General features: G+C 36.6%; 1 protein-coding gene across 2 annotated transcripts in view; it reads right to left on the bottom strand.

The window, feature by feature from the left end:
- ZDHHC2 (zinc finger DHHC-type palmitoyltransferase 2) overlaps positions 1 to 17,872 on the bottom strand; it is a 73,746-nt gene that overhangs the window by 25,844 nt on the left and 30,030 nt on the right. For both annotated transcript variants that reach the window (XR_004272004.1, XM_032288365.1), the window contains exons 4-6: positions 5,092 to 5,212; positions 3,043 to 3,112; positions 2,273 to 2,305 (exon numbers count right to left, since the gene is read on the bottom strand). Coding sequence is in view for 1 of the 2 variants with exons in the window: in XM_032288365.1 (XP_032144256.1) it covers positions 2,273 to 2,305; positions 3,043 to 3,112; positions 5,092 to 5,212 (224 nt within the window). In the remaining variant the exon portion in view is untranslated. The remainder of the gene's footprint in view (positions 1 to 2,272; positions 2,306 to 3,042; positions 3,113 to 5,091; positions 5,213 to 17,872) is intronic.

The raw sequence follows: 17,872 nt of genomic DNA, 5'->3' as shown, positions 1-17,872 counted from the left end.
ACCTAATCTTTGACAAGCGTGTGAACGTATTATTAATATTATAGAATTAATTAACTAAAATTTTATAGTAAAGGAAAAAAAACACTTTGATAAAAAACCCAATAAAGCAAATAGTATAAAATCTGCTTTAGTTAAAACACAGTATGAGATCGAACCCTGGAATTCTGGTGGGTAATCTTAAGTGGCCAGAGGAGAGATTGAGAAGTCATTGAAAAATAAAGAGGTATTGTTGATCTAATGTTTCAAATGTTCAAAGGTGACAGATGTTAGGGTTCAAAAGACCTGTTTAAAATACCCGTATAAAAAGGCTGCCACCAGGTCTGAGAACATCCTAGAAGTTTTTAAATAAGTGACTGTTAATTAGACTAATATGTTCATACCAAGCCTGCAGAAAAAGACTTTTTATATATTCGTATGGAAACATTTCTGGAAATATTAAGTGAAGAAAATAAAAAGAAACATATTCAGTCAAAAATGTAGTTACTTCTACTAAAAAAAAAGGGGGGGAGTAGGGAGGCTATGCACACGTACACACACACACACTGACATCTGACAAGTGCCATGACATTAACAACACTGGTTCTCTGTGTTTAGGGGAAGAAGATGGACAGAAGGACTGGGAAGAACATGTCCACTTGCTTTATTTTTGAATTTGGAACCAAAAGCATGCTATTAGCTATAGACTTTTTCATTTAAAATTTCAATTTGAAATGAAAAAATTAAATATGATGGCTGCTTCATTCAGCTAGCACCAAGTGAGTATTAGGCCCTTGGCATCAAATCCTGCACAAGTCAACACGACTGCTGCTTTCTGCAAGGGAGTACCCAGAGCTACGATAGTGGTGGGTACAGTGGAAGTGGATGCAGCAACGGAAGTGATGGGGAAGTGAACAACTTGACATAGAAATTAAAGGTATCAGTCAATTCATTCACCTTCTCACACTGCCATCTAAAGGTGGAGCAACAGCACGTAGTGTGCAGATACGCCACGTGAACCTATTTTTAAAAATTATAGGGTCTCATTTCTGTTGTTCTCCTTCACTTATTTAACAGGATCTGTGAAAACTGGAAAGTCTATCAAATTTTAAGTTTCTCACGGGGCCAAATTAACTTGTTGATTTAGAAAAAATACTAAAATGGCAAACCTCCGCCTCCCGGGTTCAAGCAGTTCTCCTGCTTCAGCCCAAGAGTAGCAAGGATTACAGGCATGTGCCACCACACCCAGCTAAATTTTTGTATTTTTAGTAGAGACAGGGTTTCACTGTGATAGCCAGGATGGTTTCAATCTCCTGACCTCACCATGATCTGCCCACCTTGGCCTTCCAAAGTGCTTGGACTACTAAGCGTGAGCCACCGCACCTGGCCCAAAAATGCCATTCTCATAGGAGTTTACTAGCTTGAACACTTTAAAGGAGAAAATCAAAGTGGAGAAAAGAAAGGGGTATACTGGTGAGAGATACAGGATACTGTAATCTCTCCATTTCCCTAGGAATCTTTCCTGCTGCTAAGAGAACCATTCCCTACATATATTTCACCCTATACCTACTGTGGACTTGTGGGGATGTCTACCTTTCTGTAGGGTCATCCCTGGAAGAAGACTTGAAGAATAAGTATTACTCATGCCCATATCCAACCCAGCCAGCAATCTGGGCATGACAGTCAGAGATATGTATACACTGAGATGAGGGAAAGGAAGGAAAATTAACCTTACTAATCAGATATATCAAAGAATCCTCTATTAAATTACCTAATTTCATGATTTATAAGTACTAACAAGTACTAATGAATTCCAAGTGGGAACTCTTTTTTAAACTTATCTGTGCATTTGTGTATCTGTGTAGTTGCTTTTCTACTCCTTAAGTTTTGTGTAAAATAATTGTTAAATTTTTACATGACTTAATTCTTTATTAGCACCTTCCAGTGAGGTACTATGTATAATTTACATGTACATCTTTGTGTATATTTCTGTGAAGTATTTTGGAATCTCTATATTTATGCACATGCATACAAAGAAAATACTTTGTTCTGAGCTAACATGCGATATTAACTTTTATATTGTTAACCTACTGGTTTTAAAAGTATTTCATGGAAACTCCCCTAAATAAAGGCTCTTTTAAGTTAATTAAACAAATATTAGAAACTAAATCTGAAAGTTCCTCCTGCATTGATTAAAGTTATATTTCATTTGTGAAAAGATTTACATGAATAAATGATTCAATTTATTAGCATTTATAAGCAACACAAACTTGTTTAAGGATAGAGCCATACTCACCATGGGCAGTGATGATCCATCTTCAAAATACATCTAAAAAACAAAGCAAAACACAAAACCCAATACCCCATGAAATTACAACAATATCAAATTATAAAATAAAATATAAATTATGGTTAGTTCAAAGAGTTGTGGCAAGTAAAACATTGCTAATTATTTACTTACCTAAGAATTGGATAATGGCAATTCTCATGTAAAACAAACACTAAATCCAATTCATTATAATAATATAACTTTAATTCAAAATATACATGCTTAAGATGCAAAGCAACTTATTTTCTAAAAACAGTATAATTAGTTGTATACTAATATACAACTATCTTATGCTAAATAAAGTACAAAACTGCAATAGATTTATAGAAGGTCTGGATAAAACTTCTTCAGTATCAATCCTTAAGCCAAGTAATATTGCCTTTGGAATATATTAAATATAACAACATCTGACTGTCATGAAGTCAAATGAGTTATCTTTATAAAAATGAAAAACACTCATAGACGTATTTCCTAAATCGAACTAACCAAGTCAGAACTGCTAAAAATCATGTACTTCATGGCATCGTGAATCTGGGGAAAAACTGACAATTGACTGTGACCTTAAGCCACACTGGTATGAATGCAAGTGGGTTATACCAACTATATTTCCTAAATAAAGGGCTGAGAAGCAAGAATATGAAGAAACGAAGATAATCAGGGAAACAGTGAGAAAAGAAACATAATGAAGAAAAAGACCACCAGCATGTAGATATTTTAGAAGTTAAAGGTTCTCTTACTTATCACAGACGGAACAGTGATGGCAGCGATCTGGTTTTATAAGTTGGCATCTGTCACAATATCGGATTGCTAGGGACAAAAAGCTCCACTTAGTCTTTGAGTTAACACTGAATTGAATATGCAATTAAATGGGTTTTATCATCTCTCCAAATTTAAATTTTAAAACGCATATAAAATTTAAATTTGGTAAACAATAAGATATTTGATGCTGTTTGAATGCAAAAATAGAATGACTTGCCTACATCCACAGTTCTCTGGAGGTTTAACATGAACAAAGAATCTCCCAAGGAAAGTTTTCTAATGCTTTTTCAATTGTCAGTAGTTATAATAAGGCTCACAAAGGGTACAAATATGTCCATTTTAATCAAAATAAATAGAATGTCTCCCTCAATTAAACCAATTGATTTGCTGTACTTTGCTATTTATCAAAAAAGTTTTAAATTAGACTAGGAATAAGAACACCAGATTTTGTGCCTTTTACCGTCACTAGCTTTGGAAACTCAGCAATAATTTATTTATAGGGGGCATAAATTTCCTCAGTATTTGTTTACATTTACAAGGTAAATATACCTAAACATATATAAGCATATCTGTGTCTTTGTAGGATAAACCCAATGTCATATTAACCAGGAAACTGCCACTTGATGATCAAAAACTAGTGAAAATAAACACAATAAAAATTATGTGTTAGACTTACAGGTAGATTCAATTATGATTCTAAAGTGAGTTGGAAACAAATATTAGTAATATAAAAATCTTTTTTTTTTTTTTTTTTTTTTTTGAGATGAAGTCTCACTGTCGCCCAGTCTGGAGTACAGTAATGTCATCTCAGGTCACTGCAGCCTCTGCCTCCTGGGTTAAAACAATTCTCCTGCCTCAGCCTTCCGAGTAGCTGGGACTACAGGTGTCTGCCACCACGCCTGGCTGATTTTTTTGTATTTTTAGTAGAGATGGGTATTCACCATATTATCCAGAATGGTCTCGAACCCCTGACCTCAGGTGATCTGCCCACCTCAGCCTCCCAAAGCGCTGGGATTACAGGCATGAGTCACCACACGCAGTCAAAAATCTTAATGAGTTAAAAAAAATTTTTTAATTCATTTTTTAGAGACAGGGTCTCACTCTGTCATCCAGGCAGCAGTTCAGTGGCACAATCACAACTTACTGTAACTTCTAACTCCTGAGCACAATCAATCTTCCACCTGACGCTCCCGAGTTGCTGGGATTACTGGCATAAGCCACTGTGTCAGCCCATTCATTAATGAAATATTTTATATAATTTTTCACACTAAGTCTTTGAAACCGGTGCGTATTTTATACTTAAGAGCACATCTCAATTTGAACTGGCCATATTTTAAGTGCTCAACAATCACATGGGGCTAAGCAGCTACCATAATGGGCAGCAGAGGTCTGAAGTCACAGAAGTTCTGTGCAAGTCTTGGTGGGCAAGCATCACTAGTCCATGTACATCAGTTTAAGACAATTGTTTAATTGATTAGTTGTTAAATTACCTTAAAATATGTCCCAAACAAGAGATTTATTAATTTATTGCATTTGTAAGAAAATTTTAAAGATAGATAAAAAAGCATACCAACACCTAAATGAAGTTTTACATCACCTATATGCCTGTTCTAAACTTATGAAAAAGTACATGTAAAATATTAATTTTATATTCATTACAGATGCTGCCCCCTTAAATTAAACATGAATAGCAAAGTCTACAATTAAATCCTTAAACATGAGTACTACTATAAATGAAGATTTCAGCAGTTCTCACACCTTCACTGAGTCATAACTAAGTAGGCAGAACAGGATTAAAGTCAGTTCTGATTTCCCTGAGATCTCTTTGCCACAGTGTTATTTATGTTACCATTCTGTTTTATGGATTCATACAGGAAAGATTTAACAGCAACTCAAGAAATAACATAGTATTCTGAAATGAGTGTTTTACCATTTCAAGTATATAAACACACTTTCTTACAGTCACCTTAATGATGTTATTTGCATATAGTGATGTTATTTGCAAAGCACCCACTATCGACATTTACCTCCAGACATGGTCCTGGTATAGATGGGAAGATCCTTGGCTGCTCGCCTAAGAACTTCCTGATGGGCTTCTCCTCTTGGCTCTCTCTCCAACAATTCTTTCTCTGCATAAGAGAGATGGAACTGTGGAATAAATTTAAATTTTAATCAGTATTTTCAAAGAAATGATGACATACTGGTCTTCTCTACCATACCCAGAAGAGGGTATTTATAAAATATTAATGGTATATTGTACATTCAAAGAGACAATAGAGTTTGAAATCTGGGCAAGTCTGTTCACCTCACAGGTCATTAACTTATGCATCTAGAAAAAGGGTATAATAATAATCATCATCATACAATTATATCCACTTCCTCTGGTGTTCATGTAATTCAAAAGGAACAGAGTACATAAAAATGCTAATAATCCGCAGAGTTCCAACAAAATATTAGATTGATAAATAAAATGACCTAATAAATAAATACAATTCAATGAATAACTTTTTTTATTTAGATAATTAAGAACAAAAGTAGAAACAAATTCATTAAGCATATTTTCTTATCTAAGTGAGTTTTAACTTACGGATAATCATTACATGAAATTTCTCCCAGCACTTCTAAAGGAACTAATTATTTATTTGACTTCTTATATTGACAATTTGGCCCAGCTAATTTTAAAATATTTGAGAAAAATAAAATCTGGGCTCCTAATATCTCTCTCTCACTCTCACACATGCACCTGTATAAACTTCTATAAATGTGCACCAGAAGACATGTACAAGAAAAATCTCAGTACCATTGTTTGAAATACAAAAAACTAAACACAACTCAAATGTCCATCAAAACGATAACAGTTAAATTGGGGTATGATATATCCAAATAATGGAACAGCACTGGAATTTAACAATAAACTGTAGGTACGTACAGCAAAGGAAAGAACTTCAACATATTGAAAAACAATAAACAATCTTACAGAACATATATACAATGATTTCACTCATATATAATTTTAAAACCGGCAAGCTAAACAGTATATAAATTGTTTAGAGATACATATACATGTGACAAAACTATAAAGAAAAAGGAATAATTAATGGAAAATGCAAGATAGTTATTACTTTTTGAGGAATAAAGGGAAAGCACTGGGAAACACATAGCAGAGAGGAAAAATATGAACAATTTTGACATACTGGCTGGGTGACTGCTTAGGTGTTTTCACTTAATTATTCTTTAGGTAGTGTATTAGATATATGTTTTTGTATATGTATATACAAATATGTCTAAAATATTTTACAATTTTAAAAACTTTTTAAAAGTGACATGTCAATGAAAGAAGGAAAAACAATTTAATAAAAATTAGGTAATTATATTTGAGTCTAAATCTTTATGTTAAGAGAAATAAAATTCAAATACCTTTGTTTAGAAAATGACAATTCTACTGAGGTCATTTTAAAAATAGAAACAAATCTCCAGCTTTCAAATGTAAATAATTTTTAAATTGCCATAATATTCCTGTATGCGTAGCCTTTCGTTTAATATCACTGTAAAATTTCAAACCCATTAAGGTAAAAGAAAATAAAAAGTTTTCTCTAAGTAGAAAATTGACATGATATCAATGATTTTAAATTAGTTTATCAAGTTTTCTAGCAAAAAAAAACTAGATGCCAACTACGTTGGGCATTACGTAGAAATTAGTTTTTTTTTTAAATTAGTTTATCAAGTTTAAAGTAGCAGATATGTTACAGTTATGTTCCTGAAGAGTTTCTCAGGTATCTGAAATAAGAGTCTTCTAGCTTAACTATTCCTCCTCTTATAAAGTCATAGCATTTGCTTACCTATTAACTAATTCCACAACGTTTCGAATTACCCTTCAATAAGTGAAGGCCACATTTATGAAAACTTAGTGTATTCTATCAGTGGCTCTTCAACAGCTTGCTACCTTAAAGCTTCAGTTAAAAAAATGAAGTATATTTACACAAATACTGTGATCACTAGAATATATAAATAAGGGTGGTGTGTGGCTGTGAGCAGTGTTGAGTGTGGAAGCCTAGAAATGGGTCATGAAGCCTAATTCTAGAGGCTGGACAGGAACAGCCACAGATCTAAACATCCAGGAATCAAAGAAAAGGCTGGGAACCACATTTCCAACAGATGGAAAACTATCTCCCGATTCGATAATGGATTCCCAGAACACATTTCCCTATTTTCAGTTACTCTGAAAAAGAACTTTAATGGGAAGCTAATGCAGTGAGAATGCTGTCATCCTTCAGATCTTAGTAACAGAATTCAAGAAGTGAGAAAGTAAAATTCAAGCTATTTATTGATCTATCATATACAATCATATTGATTTACCAGATTTTCTTTCTTACTAAAAAATTCTAGCTTGGGGTACAAAAATACAGTTAGATTGAAAGAATAAGATCTAATATTTAGTGGCACAACAGGGAGGCTATAGTTAACAATAATTAATGAGTATTTCAAGATAACTAGGAGAGATTTGCAATGTTCCCAACACAAAGGAATGATAAATATTTGAGGTGATGAATACCCCAATTACTCTCATTTGATCAGTACGCATTGCATGTTTGTATCAAAATATCACAGGTACCTTACAAATATGCATAGCTGTTATAGATTTATAAATATTTTTAAGAAGAAGAAAAACAAATTCTAGGTTGGGCATTACGTAGCTGTAGAATACTTTAAAATGTAAAATGCACTGTTTTTTCAAACACACACACACACATACATGTACTGATGGTCTTAACAGAACTGGGTATCTTATTTGGAGATCTCCATCTTGTTTAAGAAGCATAATACCGGCCGGGCGCGGTGGCTCAAGCCTGTAATCCCAGCACTTTGGGAGGCCGAGGCGGGTGGATCACAAGGTCAAGAGATCGAGACCATCCTGGTCAACATGGTGAAACCCCGTCTCTACTAAAAATACAAAAAATTAGCTGGGCATGGTGGCGCGTGCCTGTAATCCCAGCTACTCAGGAGGCTGAGGCAGGAGAATTGCCTGAACCCAGGAGACGGAGGTTGCGGTGAGCCGAGATCGCGCCATTGCACTCCGGCCTGGGTAACAAGAAAGAAACTCCGTCTCAAAAAAAAAAAAAAAAAAAAAGAAGCATAATACCAAATGATGCTGTGATGCTATAATAATAAATGGCAGGGTCATTCCACAGAAAGTATCTATCAACTTTGCATATGCAGATTCCTCTGCCTAGAATGCTGTTCTTCACAAGCTCCTTATGAAGGGCTCCTTCACATTTTGCAGGTTTCTGCCTAAATGTCATCTTCTCAAAGAACATCTGTGATTTCCTTACTCAACTGGGTACCCTGACAGTTCTGTCCCTTCTCCTGTCACACCCTGCATCGGGTCCATGTGTGCTTTCTTTGTGTTCCATATCACAGTTTGAAATTATTCTGTCTGTTCAACTGTCCTTCGTCCCTCTCTCTCATAAGCATTTAACTCCACAAGGGCAGGGGTCAATTCTGGGCTCACAGTGCATACTTTATTATAATTGTGTAATGGACAAAGGAGCTAATGTCAGTAGGCCAAGGTCAAATCACTGCATATTGGCTTGGCACGGTGGCTCATGCCTATAATCCCAGCACTTTGGGAGGTCAAGGTGGGCGGTTCACCTGAGGTCAGGAGTTTCAGACCACCCTGGCCAGCATGGTCAAACCCCATCTCTACTAAAAATACAAAATTAGCTGGACGTGGTGGCATGCGCCTAATCCCAGCTACTGAGGAGGCTGAGTCAAGAGAATCACTTGAAACTGGGAGGTGGAGGTTGCAGTAAGTCGAGATTATGCCACTGCACTTCAGCCTGGGTGACACAGCAAGATTGCGCCCCACCCAAAAAAATAATTATATATTAAGGAAAAAGTTGTTTTATATCCTAGTCTCCAACTTTCTATTCTTAGCAACAAGATTCTCATTATTCAGGCAGATATATCACCTTCCTTACTTCTAAAATTAATTTAAAGCCTGGCATTAGAAATTAATTTTGTAAAATATTCAACAATAGTTAAATGGATTAAAGTCATCAACATTTATTACCTTTTTCTACAGAGTTCTGGATCTTCATCATTTTAAAGAAAAGTTTTAGACAGTGCTAGCACTAAAGACTCACTAGTATGCTCAATGTTTTTATTTATAAATAAACATACCCAACATCAGCTTTAAGAAAACAAATACAGTTTTGTGGTATTATTACTCATATAATTTGGATGTCAACAAATATATTTCTACCTTGAAATATACCAAATATAAGGTCCTCCTCATGCAAGAAAACTTTTCTATATACAAAGGCATGTCACATAATAGATTTGATGAAAGATGCCATTTGGAGAAATCTGAAGGAATGAAAGATCTCTTAGGATGAAGCAGGTAACATATCTGACCTGCCACCAACCTTCAGATGTGGCAGTTCTTTGGTGGGTTGATAAATGCTCTTTTTTGTTTAAATAGTTCTATTTTAAAATAAAACACTTCGGAGTTAAAGAAAAATTGAGAAAATAGTAGAAAGTTCCCACATACTCCCTTCACTAAGTTTCCCATATTATGAGCATCTTAACTTAGTATAGTACATTTGGTACATTAATGAACCAATATGGATACATTATTATTAACTAAAGCGCACAGTTTATTCGGATTTCCTTGGTTTTTACTGAATATCTTTTTCTGTTCCGGAATCCCAGCCAGGATACCACAGTACCTTTACTTGTCTTTTCTCCTTGGGTTCCTCTCAGCTCTGACAGTTCCATAGATATTCCCTTTTTTGTTGTTGTTTTTGACTTTGATAATTTTCAGTAGTACTGCTCTGGTATTTTTTAGGATGCCCCTCTATTGGAGTTTGTCTGATATTTTTCTCATGATTAGACTGGGTTTATGGGCTGCTGGGAAGAAACCCACAAGTAAAGAGCGATGCTCAGTACATCATAATAAGGTACATTTTATTTTTATTTTTATTTTTTGAGACGGAGTCTTGGTCTGTCACCCAGGCTGGAGTGCAGTGGCATGATCTCAGTTTACTGCAACCTCTGCCTCCCTGGTTCAAGTGATTCTACTGCTTCAGCCTCACAAGTATCTGGGACTACAGGTAAGCACCACCATGCCCAGCTAATTTCTGTGTTTTTAGTAGAAATGGGGTTTAGCCATGTTGGCCAGGTTGGCCTTGAACATCTGACCTTAAGCGATCCTCCCACCTCAGCCTCCCAAAGTGGTGAGATTACAGGTGTAAGCCACTGTGCCTGGTCCCATGGGTACGTTCCATCAACATGACTTCTCACTGTTAATGTTGACTTCAACCATCCAGTTCAGGAAGTTTTTGTCAAGTTTCTGCACCATACTCATTACTTCCCCTTTTCTATCTTGTTCTCTGGAAGGAATTCAGCATATGTAGCTCATGTTTAAGAAGTGGAGATTTATTCCTCATCTCCTTGACAGCAAAGTATCTATATACATTATTTGGAATTCTTCTGTAAGACAGATTTTACTCTTCTCATTTTTTATTCCTTCAATTATGTTTTTCCATCACTAATCTCATATTTATTTTATACTTTGGGTTATAATCCAATGCTACTTTATTTTTGTTGCTCAAATTGTTCCAGCTTAGCTACTGGGAGTTCCTTCAGTTGGCTTCTTTATCCATTTGATGCATCACTGCCATTTTTTTTTTTCCTCTATCTCTGACACTTATAAGATGCTTCAGGCTCATCTCAACTATTTCCCGCCGAAGTCCTAGAATCAGCCACTTGTCCAAGAAGCCTCCTTTTCTTTTAATGGAGAATATTATCAGACTGTTTCCAGGTAATGATAGTATAATTTTTTTAAAGAATATACAAATTAAGGACAAACTAGTATCTACTAAGATGAACAGAAAATTCAAAGAACTGTATTTCCCTTTCTGCTAGTTGTTTTTCATTTAGTACAAAAATAAACATAACCTCACTAGTATCTAACATGCATATATTTAAATATAAAATTTTTTTGCTGGCTGGGCATGATGGCTCTCATCTGTAATCCCAGCACTTTAGGAGGTTGAGGCAGGCAGATCACTTGAGGTCAGGAGCTCCCAACCAGCCTGGGCAACAATGTGAAACGCTGTTTCTAGTAAAAATACAAAAATTAGCCAGGCGTCGTGAGAGGCACCTATAATCCCAGCTACTCAGGAGACTGAGGCAGGAGAATTGCTTGAACCTGGGAGATGGAGGCTGCAGTGAGCCAATCGGTGCCACTGCACTCCATCCTGGGCAACAGAGTGAGACTCCAGCTGAAAAAAAAAAAAAAAAAAAGGTGTGGTGGCTCATGCCTGTAATCCCAGCACTTTGGGAGGCCAAGGCTGGTGGATCGCCTGAGGTCAGGAGTTTGAGACCAGCCTGGCCGACATGGTGAAACCCCGTCTCTACTAAAAATACAAAAAATTAGCTAGGCATGGTGGCAGGAACCTGCAATCCCAGCTACTTGGGAGGCAGAGGCAGGAAGAATCACTTGAACCCAGGTGGTGGAGGTTGCAGTGAGCCAAGATCGTGCCACTGCACTACAGCCTGGGAAACAGAGCGAGACTCCATCTCAAAAAACAATAATAATAAAGTTTTTGCTGATTAAATTAGCAAAAAAGAGTCTCTTAATAATAACATACAATACCAAGGGTCCAATAAGGCTGGTTACGTTGTAAATTGCTATAATCCTTTGGGAAAAAATTGGGCAAATGACTTACATTTCCTTCATCTAGTTTTTCTACTTCTGATATTTACATTAAGGAAATGATTCCAAACATAAGTAAAGCTCTATGTACAAACATGTTAATGACAGGATTATTTATAACATGAAAAACTGGGATCAGTCTAAAAACACAAATTGGAGTGTAGCATTAAATTTTTATATATTTCAGTAATAATATGCTGTTATTAAAAATGCCAATAGGTCACTGATGGACTATTAAGTTTAAAAAATGAGAACAGGTACACTCTGAATACCAAAATAAAAATAAAAGGTTTTCGACTACAGTCTCTGCATCTATGATGGCATCTCTGGACCCACCAGGGCCTGAGGAAACTCTCCACTCTGAAGGGAAGGACACAAGCTTGGCTGAGTTTGCCACCTACTGACTGCAGAGCCCTTAAGCCTTGAGTGAACATAGATGGGGGAGCCAGGTAGTGGACACAGTGGGCCTTAGGTGACACCCAATGATATTCTGACTTTGGGTCTGACTGACACAGTCCCTGTAGTATTGGCCACAGAGGTACTTATGTCACCCCTCCACCAGCTCCAGGCAGCTCAGCACAGAGAGAGAGGCTCTGTTTGTTTGGAAGAAAATAAGGGAAGCTCTGTTGGTATGGAAGAAAAGTACTGGGCAGGAGTCTCTGCCCAGTAATCCAGAGAATTCTTCCAAATCTTATCCAAGACCACCAAGGCAGTACACATCAACCAGTCTGTAAGAACCACAGTATTAATGGGATTGGGGTGTCTCCTAATGTAGTTTCAGCTTAGATCACAACATCTAACCTGGAAAGCCTTCCCCAGAAGGACACATACTAACATTTATACGGAATCTCAAAGGACCCAGAATAGCCAAAGCTATCCTGAGTAAAAGGAACAAAACTGGAAGAAACACATTACCTGACTTCAAATTATACGACAGAGTTTAGTGTAGTGGGGTAACCCAAATGGCATGGTACTGGTATAAGACTAGCATTTGTATACAGTAACCAAAATAGCATGGGACTGGCATAAGAACAAACACACAGACCAGTGGAACAGAACAGAGAACCCAGAAACAAATCCATATGTCTACAGTAAACTCATTTTCAACAAAGGTGCCAAGAACGCACACTGGGAAAAGGACAGTCTCTTCAATAAGTGCTGCTGGGGAAACTGGATATCCATATGCAGAAGAATAAAACTAGACCCATATCTTATGCCCTACATAAAAATCAAATCAAAATGGATTAAATACTTAAATCTAAGACCACAAATTATGAAACCAGTAAAAGAAAACATTGGGAAAACTCTCCAGGACATTGGTGTGGGCAAGGATTTCTTGAGTCATACACCAAAAGCATAGGTAACCAAAGCAAAAATAGACGAATGGGTTCAAATCAAATTAAAAGGCTTCTGCACAACAAAGTAAACAATCAACAAAGTGAAGAGACAACCCACAGAATGGGAGAAAATATTTGCCTGCTCCCCATCTGATAAAGTATTAATAACCAGAATGTATAAGGAGCTCAAACAACTCTACTGGAAAAAAAATCAAATAATCCAATTTAAAAATGAGCAAAAAATCTGAAGAGACATTTCTCAAGACATACGAATGGCAAACAGGTATATGAAGATGTGCTTAACATCCTTGGTCATCAGAAAAACGCAAATCAAAACTATAATGAGATATCATTGCACTCAGTTAAAATAGCTGTTATCCAAAAGACAGCCAAAGGGCAGGTGCAGTGGCTCATGCCTATAATGCCAGCACGTTGGGAGGCCAAGGCAGGAGGATCATTTGAACTTCGGAGTTTAAGCCAGCCTAGCAACAGAGTGAAACCTCATCTCAACAAAAAATTATAAAAAAAATTAGATAAACATGGTGATGCATGCTTGTAGTCCCAGCCACTGAGGAGGCTAAGGTGGGAGTACTGCCTAAATCCAGGAGGTCAAAGCTGCAGTGAGCTGTGACTGCAGCACTGCACTTCAGCCAGACAACAATGCATGGCCCTGTCTCAAAAAATAATAACTAAAAAAGGCAATAACAAATGTTGGTGAGGTAGTGGAAAAAAGGGAACCCTTGCAAATTGTTGGTAAGAATGTGAATTATTACTGCTATGATGGGTTTCCCAAAAAACCAAAAAAAAATCTACCACATGATCCAGCAGTTAGTGTATACCCAAAAGAAAGGAGGCAAGTATGTTAAAGAGGTATCTGCACTCCCATGTTTATTGTGGCACTATTCACAATAGCCAAGATTTGAAAGGAACCTCAGTGTCCATCAACAGATGAATGAATAATGAACGTAATGCTGTTTATTTACGCAATGGAATATATTCAGCCACAAAAAAAAAAGAATGAGTCCCATTTGCAATAACATGAATGGAACTAGAGGTCATTATGTTAAGTAAAATAAGCCAGACAGAGAAAGATAAACTTTACATGTTCTCAATTATTTGTGGGAGCTAAAAATTAAAACAACTAAACTCAGAGAGATAGAGAATAAAAGGATGGCAACGAGAGGCTGGGAAGAGAAGTGGGGAGCTGGGACAGAAGTAGGGATGCTTAATGGTATCAGAAAAAAAAGTTAGAAAAATGAATAAGACTGAGCATAGTGGCTCACGCCTGTAATCCCAGCACTTTGGGGGGCCGAGGCGGTAGATCACTTGAGTTAGAGTTCAAGACCAGCCTGGCCAACATGGCGAAACCTCTTCTCTACTAAAAAATTAGCCAGGCGTGATGGTGAGCACCAGTAATCCCAGCTACTCAGGAGGCTGACGCAGGAGAATAGCCTGAAACCAGAAGGAGAAGGCTGCAGTGAGCCAAGATTGTGCCATTGCACTCCAGCCTGGGTGACAGAGCAAAATTTCATGTTAAAAAAAAAAAAAAGAATGAATGAGATCTAGTATTTGACAGCACAATAGGGTGGCTACAGTCAAAAATAATTTTAATCGTACATTTAAAAATAACTAAAATAATTTTTTTAACACAAAAGATAAATGTTTGTGGTGATTGATACCCCATTTGCCCTGATGTGATTATTACACATTGTATGCCTATATCAAAATACCTCATGTACCCCATATATATATATAAAATATATAGCATATATATAACGTATATGCTATATATTATATGTTATATATCATATATATTTATATATATGTGTACATATACACATATATTATATGTATTATGTATATATGTATATATACACATATATGTTATATATTATATATATTTATATATACACATGTATATATAAATATATTATGTATATATACACATGTATATATAAATATATTATGTATATATAACATATTATATGATATATGTAATCATATATGATATATATATATTTATATGGTATAGTGACGAGAAAGTGTCCTTAAGGGTTGAAAGGACTTTGGTTTGAATCTTAGCTCTCCCACACAGAAGCACTAGATACCTTAAGATAATAATTTCACATTCAAAGCCAATGGCTCCATCTGTAAAATAGTAATAAATAATATTTGTCTCATGCAATTGTAAGAATAAGATCTATCTTTTGTAGAAAAATCACCCAACAAAGCCTGATACTGTTATAATTTCACTGTCATAAATTTTGACTACTCCTTCAATGCTATGGTCTTTCTTCTATATTTGCGTCTCATTTCCCTTTGCCACTCTGTCCAATCTACTATTTGAAACCTTCTCTACTCTCCTAAACCCTAATTAACCCACTTAACTCTTCATTGTTAGCCAGTGATGTCATATACAATTTTAGAGAGAAGTCAGAAGTCACTTCAACTTTCTGCCAAAGCCATAAAAATAAACCTGCATCGGTATGCATAACTTCTTCCCTACTTCAGTCACTTAAAAAATATCTCTCAAGTACCTTTTACAGGTACTTTTTAGCATACTTCAGATACTGCTTTAGGCACTGGTGATGAAGTCGTGGACAAAGATAAATTTCATGCCCTTATAGAACTTACATTCTAGTGATGTTGTATTTTTAAAAGTATTAAACAAATAAATATGGAGTGTGTTGCATGACGGTAAATGTTACGGAGAAAAATCCAGCAAGGTAAGGTGCAGGGAATGCTGGGGGTAGGGCGAGTTGCTACTTTACGTAGAGTCATCATAGCCTCAATGATAAGGTACCATTTATATAGAGACATCAAAAGGGAGGGATCTGCCTTATCTTTTGAAAGGATCACTTGGGCTACTGTGCTGAAAATACACAGGAGAAGGGGAAGAAAAAAAAAAACAAAACAAAAACTCTGTTAAGAGGCTATTGCAAATACATAAAAAAGCGGACGGTGGCTTGGACCAGGGTGGGAGCAGCGCAGGGCATGAGTTCACACTGTGGCCACACTCTCTGAGGGTGAGGCTATAATATTTTCTGATTAACTAGATGTGGCGTTTCAGAGAAAAAGAATAGCCAAAGATGACACCAAGGTTTCTGGCCTAAAGAGAAGAGTTAAATTGTCACTGTTGAGGTAAGAAAACTTTAGAACTAGGAGAACTGGGGAATTCAGAAATCAAAAGTTTGTTTTTAGTTTTGTTGAACTTGAAATTTCTATTAGATGCCAAATAGGTACCTGGAAACGTGTCACGCACTTATTAGCAAGCACCAGGCTAATATACCAATCTGAGAGCTGCAGCACCAGGGTGACACATAAAGTCATGGAACTCAATGAAATCCACAAGGGAATAAATGCAGGTATATAAGAAAAGAGGTCCAGAGATGAAGCTCTGCAACACTCCAATGCTTCGGGAGTCTAGGAGCTGAGGAGGAACCAGCAAAGGAGACCAAGATGGAGCTGCCAGTATGAATGGAAAAATAATATTCAATGAGTAAGAGGGTAAGAGTATTTTGGAAAAGAAATAACGCCATGTTGGCTGGGCGAGGTGGCTCACGTCTATAATCCCAGTACTTTGGGAGGCCAAGACGGGCGGATCACCTGAGATTGGAAGTTCAAGACCAGCCTGATCAACATGGAGAAACCTGTCTCTACTAAAATTATAAAAAATTAGCTGGGCGGGGTGATGCATGCCTGTAATTCCAGCTACTTGGGAGGCTGGGGCAGGAGAATCACTTGAACCCAGGAGAGTCAGAGGTTGCAGTGAGCTGAGATTGCTGCCATTGCACTCCAGCCTAGGCAACAAGAGCGAAACTCCGTCTCAAAAATAAAAATAAAAACTAATGCCATGTTGTATACAGAAAACTATGTGTAGTTAAGAACTATCAAGAGTATAAATCTGAAAGTCAGAAATTGAGACAAGAGCTGCTATTGCTAGGCAGGAGAGATTGAGCTTTCCCTGGTGGGGTATGTGGAATCACAATAGACACAGGCAGTAGTGAAGGCATTAGATTTGTTTTTAGGTGGACCACACCAGCTTCAGGGTGGAGGATGAAGTTTTGTAGGGTTCTGGGAAGGAAAGGCAGGCAAGACTATAAACAGAAGACACACCAGGAGAAGAATACAATGTCTCAGACAAGGGAGATGATGAAGACACAGAATTAGAGCAGTGATAAACTGTCCATTAACTGGCATAAGAAACAGATGAGTCACAATCTGGGGAAGGAGAAGGTGATGACATTTGTTTTTGATGTTTTGAATTTGAGGTGTCAGTGGAACTAACAAGAAGCTATGCTTGGCATTGGGATACATAAGTCTGAAACTTAAGGGGGAGTTTAGAACTCAAAATAGATTTGGGAGTTATCAATACAGAGGTTGTAAGTAAACTACCACAGTGGATGAAATTACCTATGACAGAAGTCAGTATTTTTCTTTAAACACGCTACTAAGGCCAGGATGAAGGTGAGAGAGATGATAGAAAAGAAGCAAATATGGTAGGAGGAAGGAAAAAAAAGACTGGGAAAGAAAAAGAAGTGGAGAATAGAAGAAAAACAGGTGATAGAGCATTGTAAGCTAGGCATATCATTAATTCTGTGCAAGTATCTGTGGTTTTTACTATCCTTTCCCAAGACAAATAGCATATTTATTGGCTTTTCTGACCAAAGTTGCATTTCAAACTGATTACTTCAGGGAAGAGTCTACAGAGATGCTTTTTTGTTGTTGTTGTTAAACTTGGTTTACTGAAAC

This window comes from Sapajus apella, unplaced genomic scaffold, assembly GCF_009761245.1.
Source record: "Sapajus apella isolate SASKATOON/1434 unplaced genomic scaffold, GSC_monkey_1.0 scaffold21, whole genome shotgun sequence".
NCBI lineage: Eukaryota > Metazoa > Chordata > Mammalia > Primates > Cebidae > Sapajus > Sapajus apella.
The sequence above is the reverse complement of the archived record's forward strand: the minus strand, read 5'-3'. Positions and strand labels throughout refer to the sequence as shown.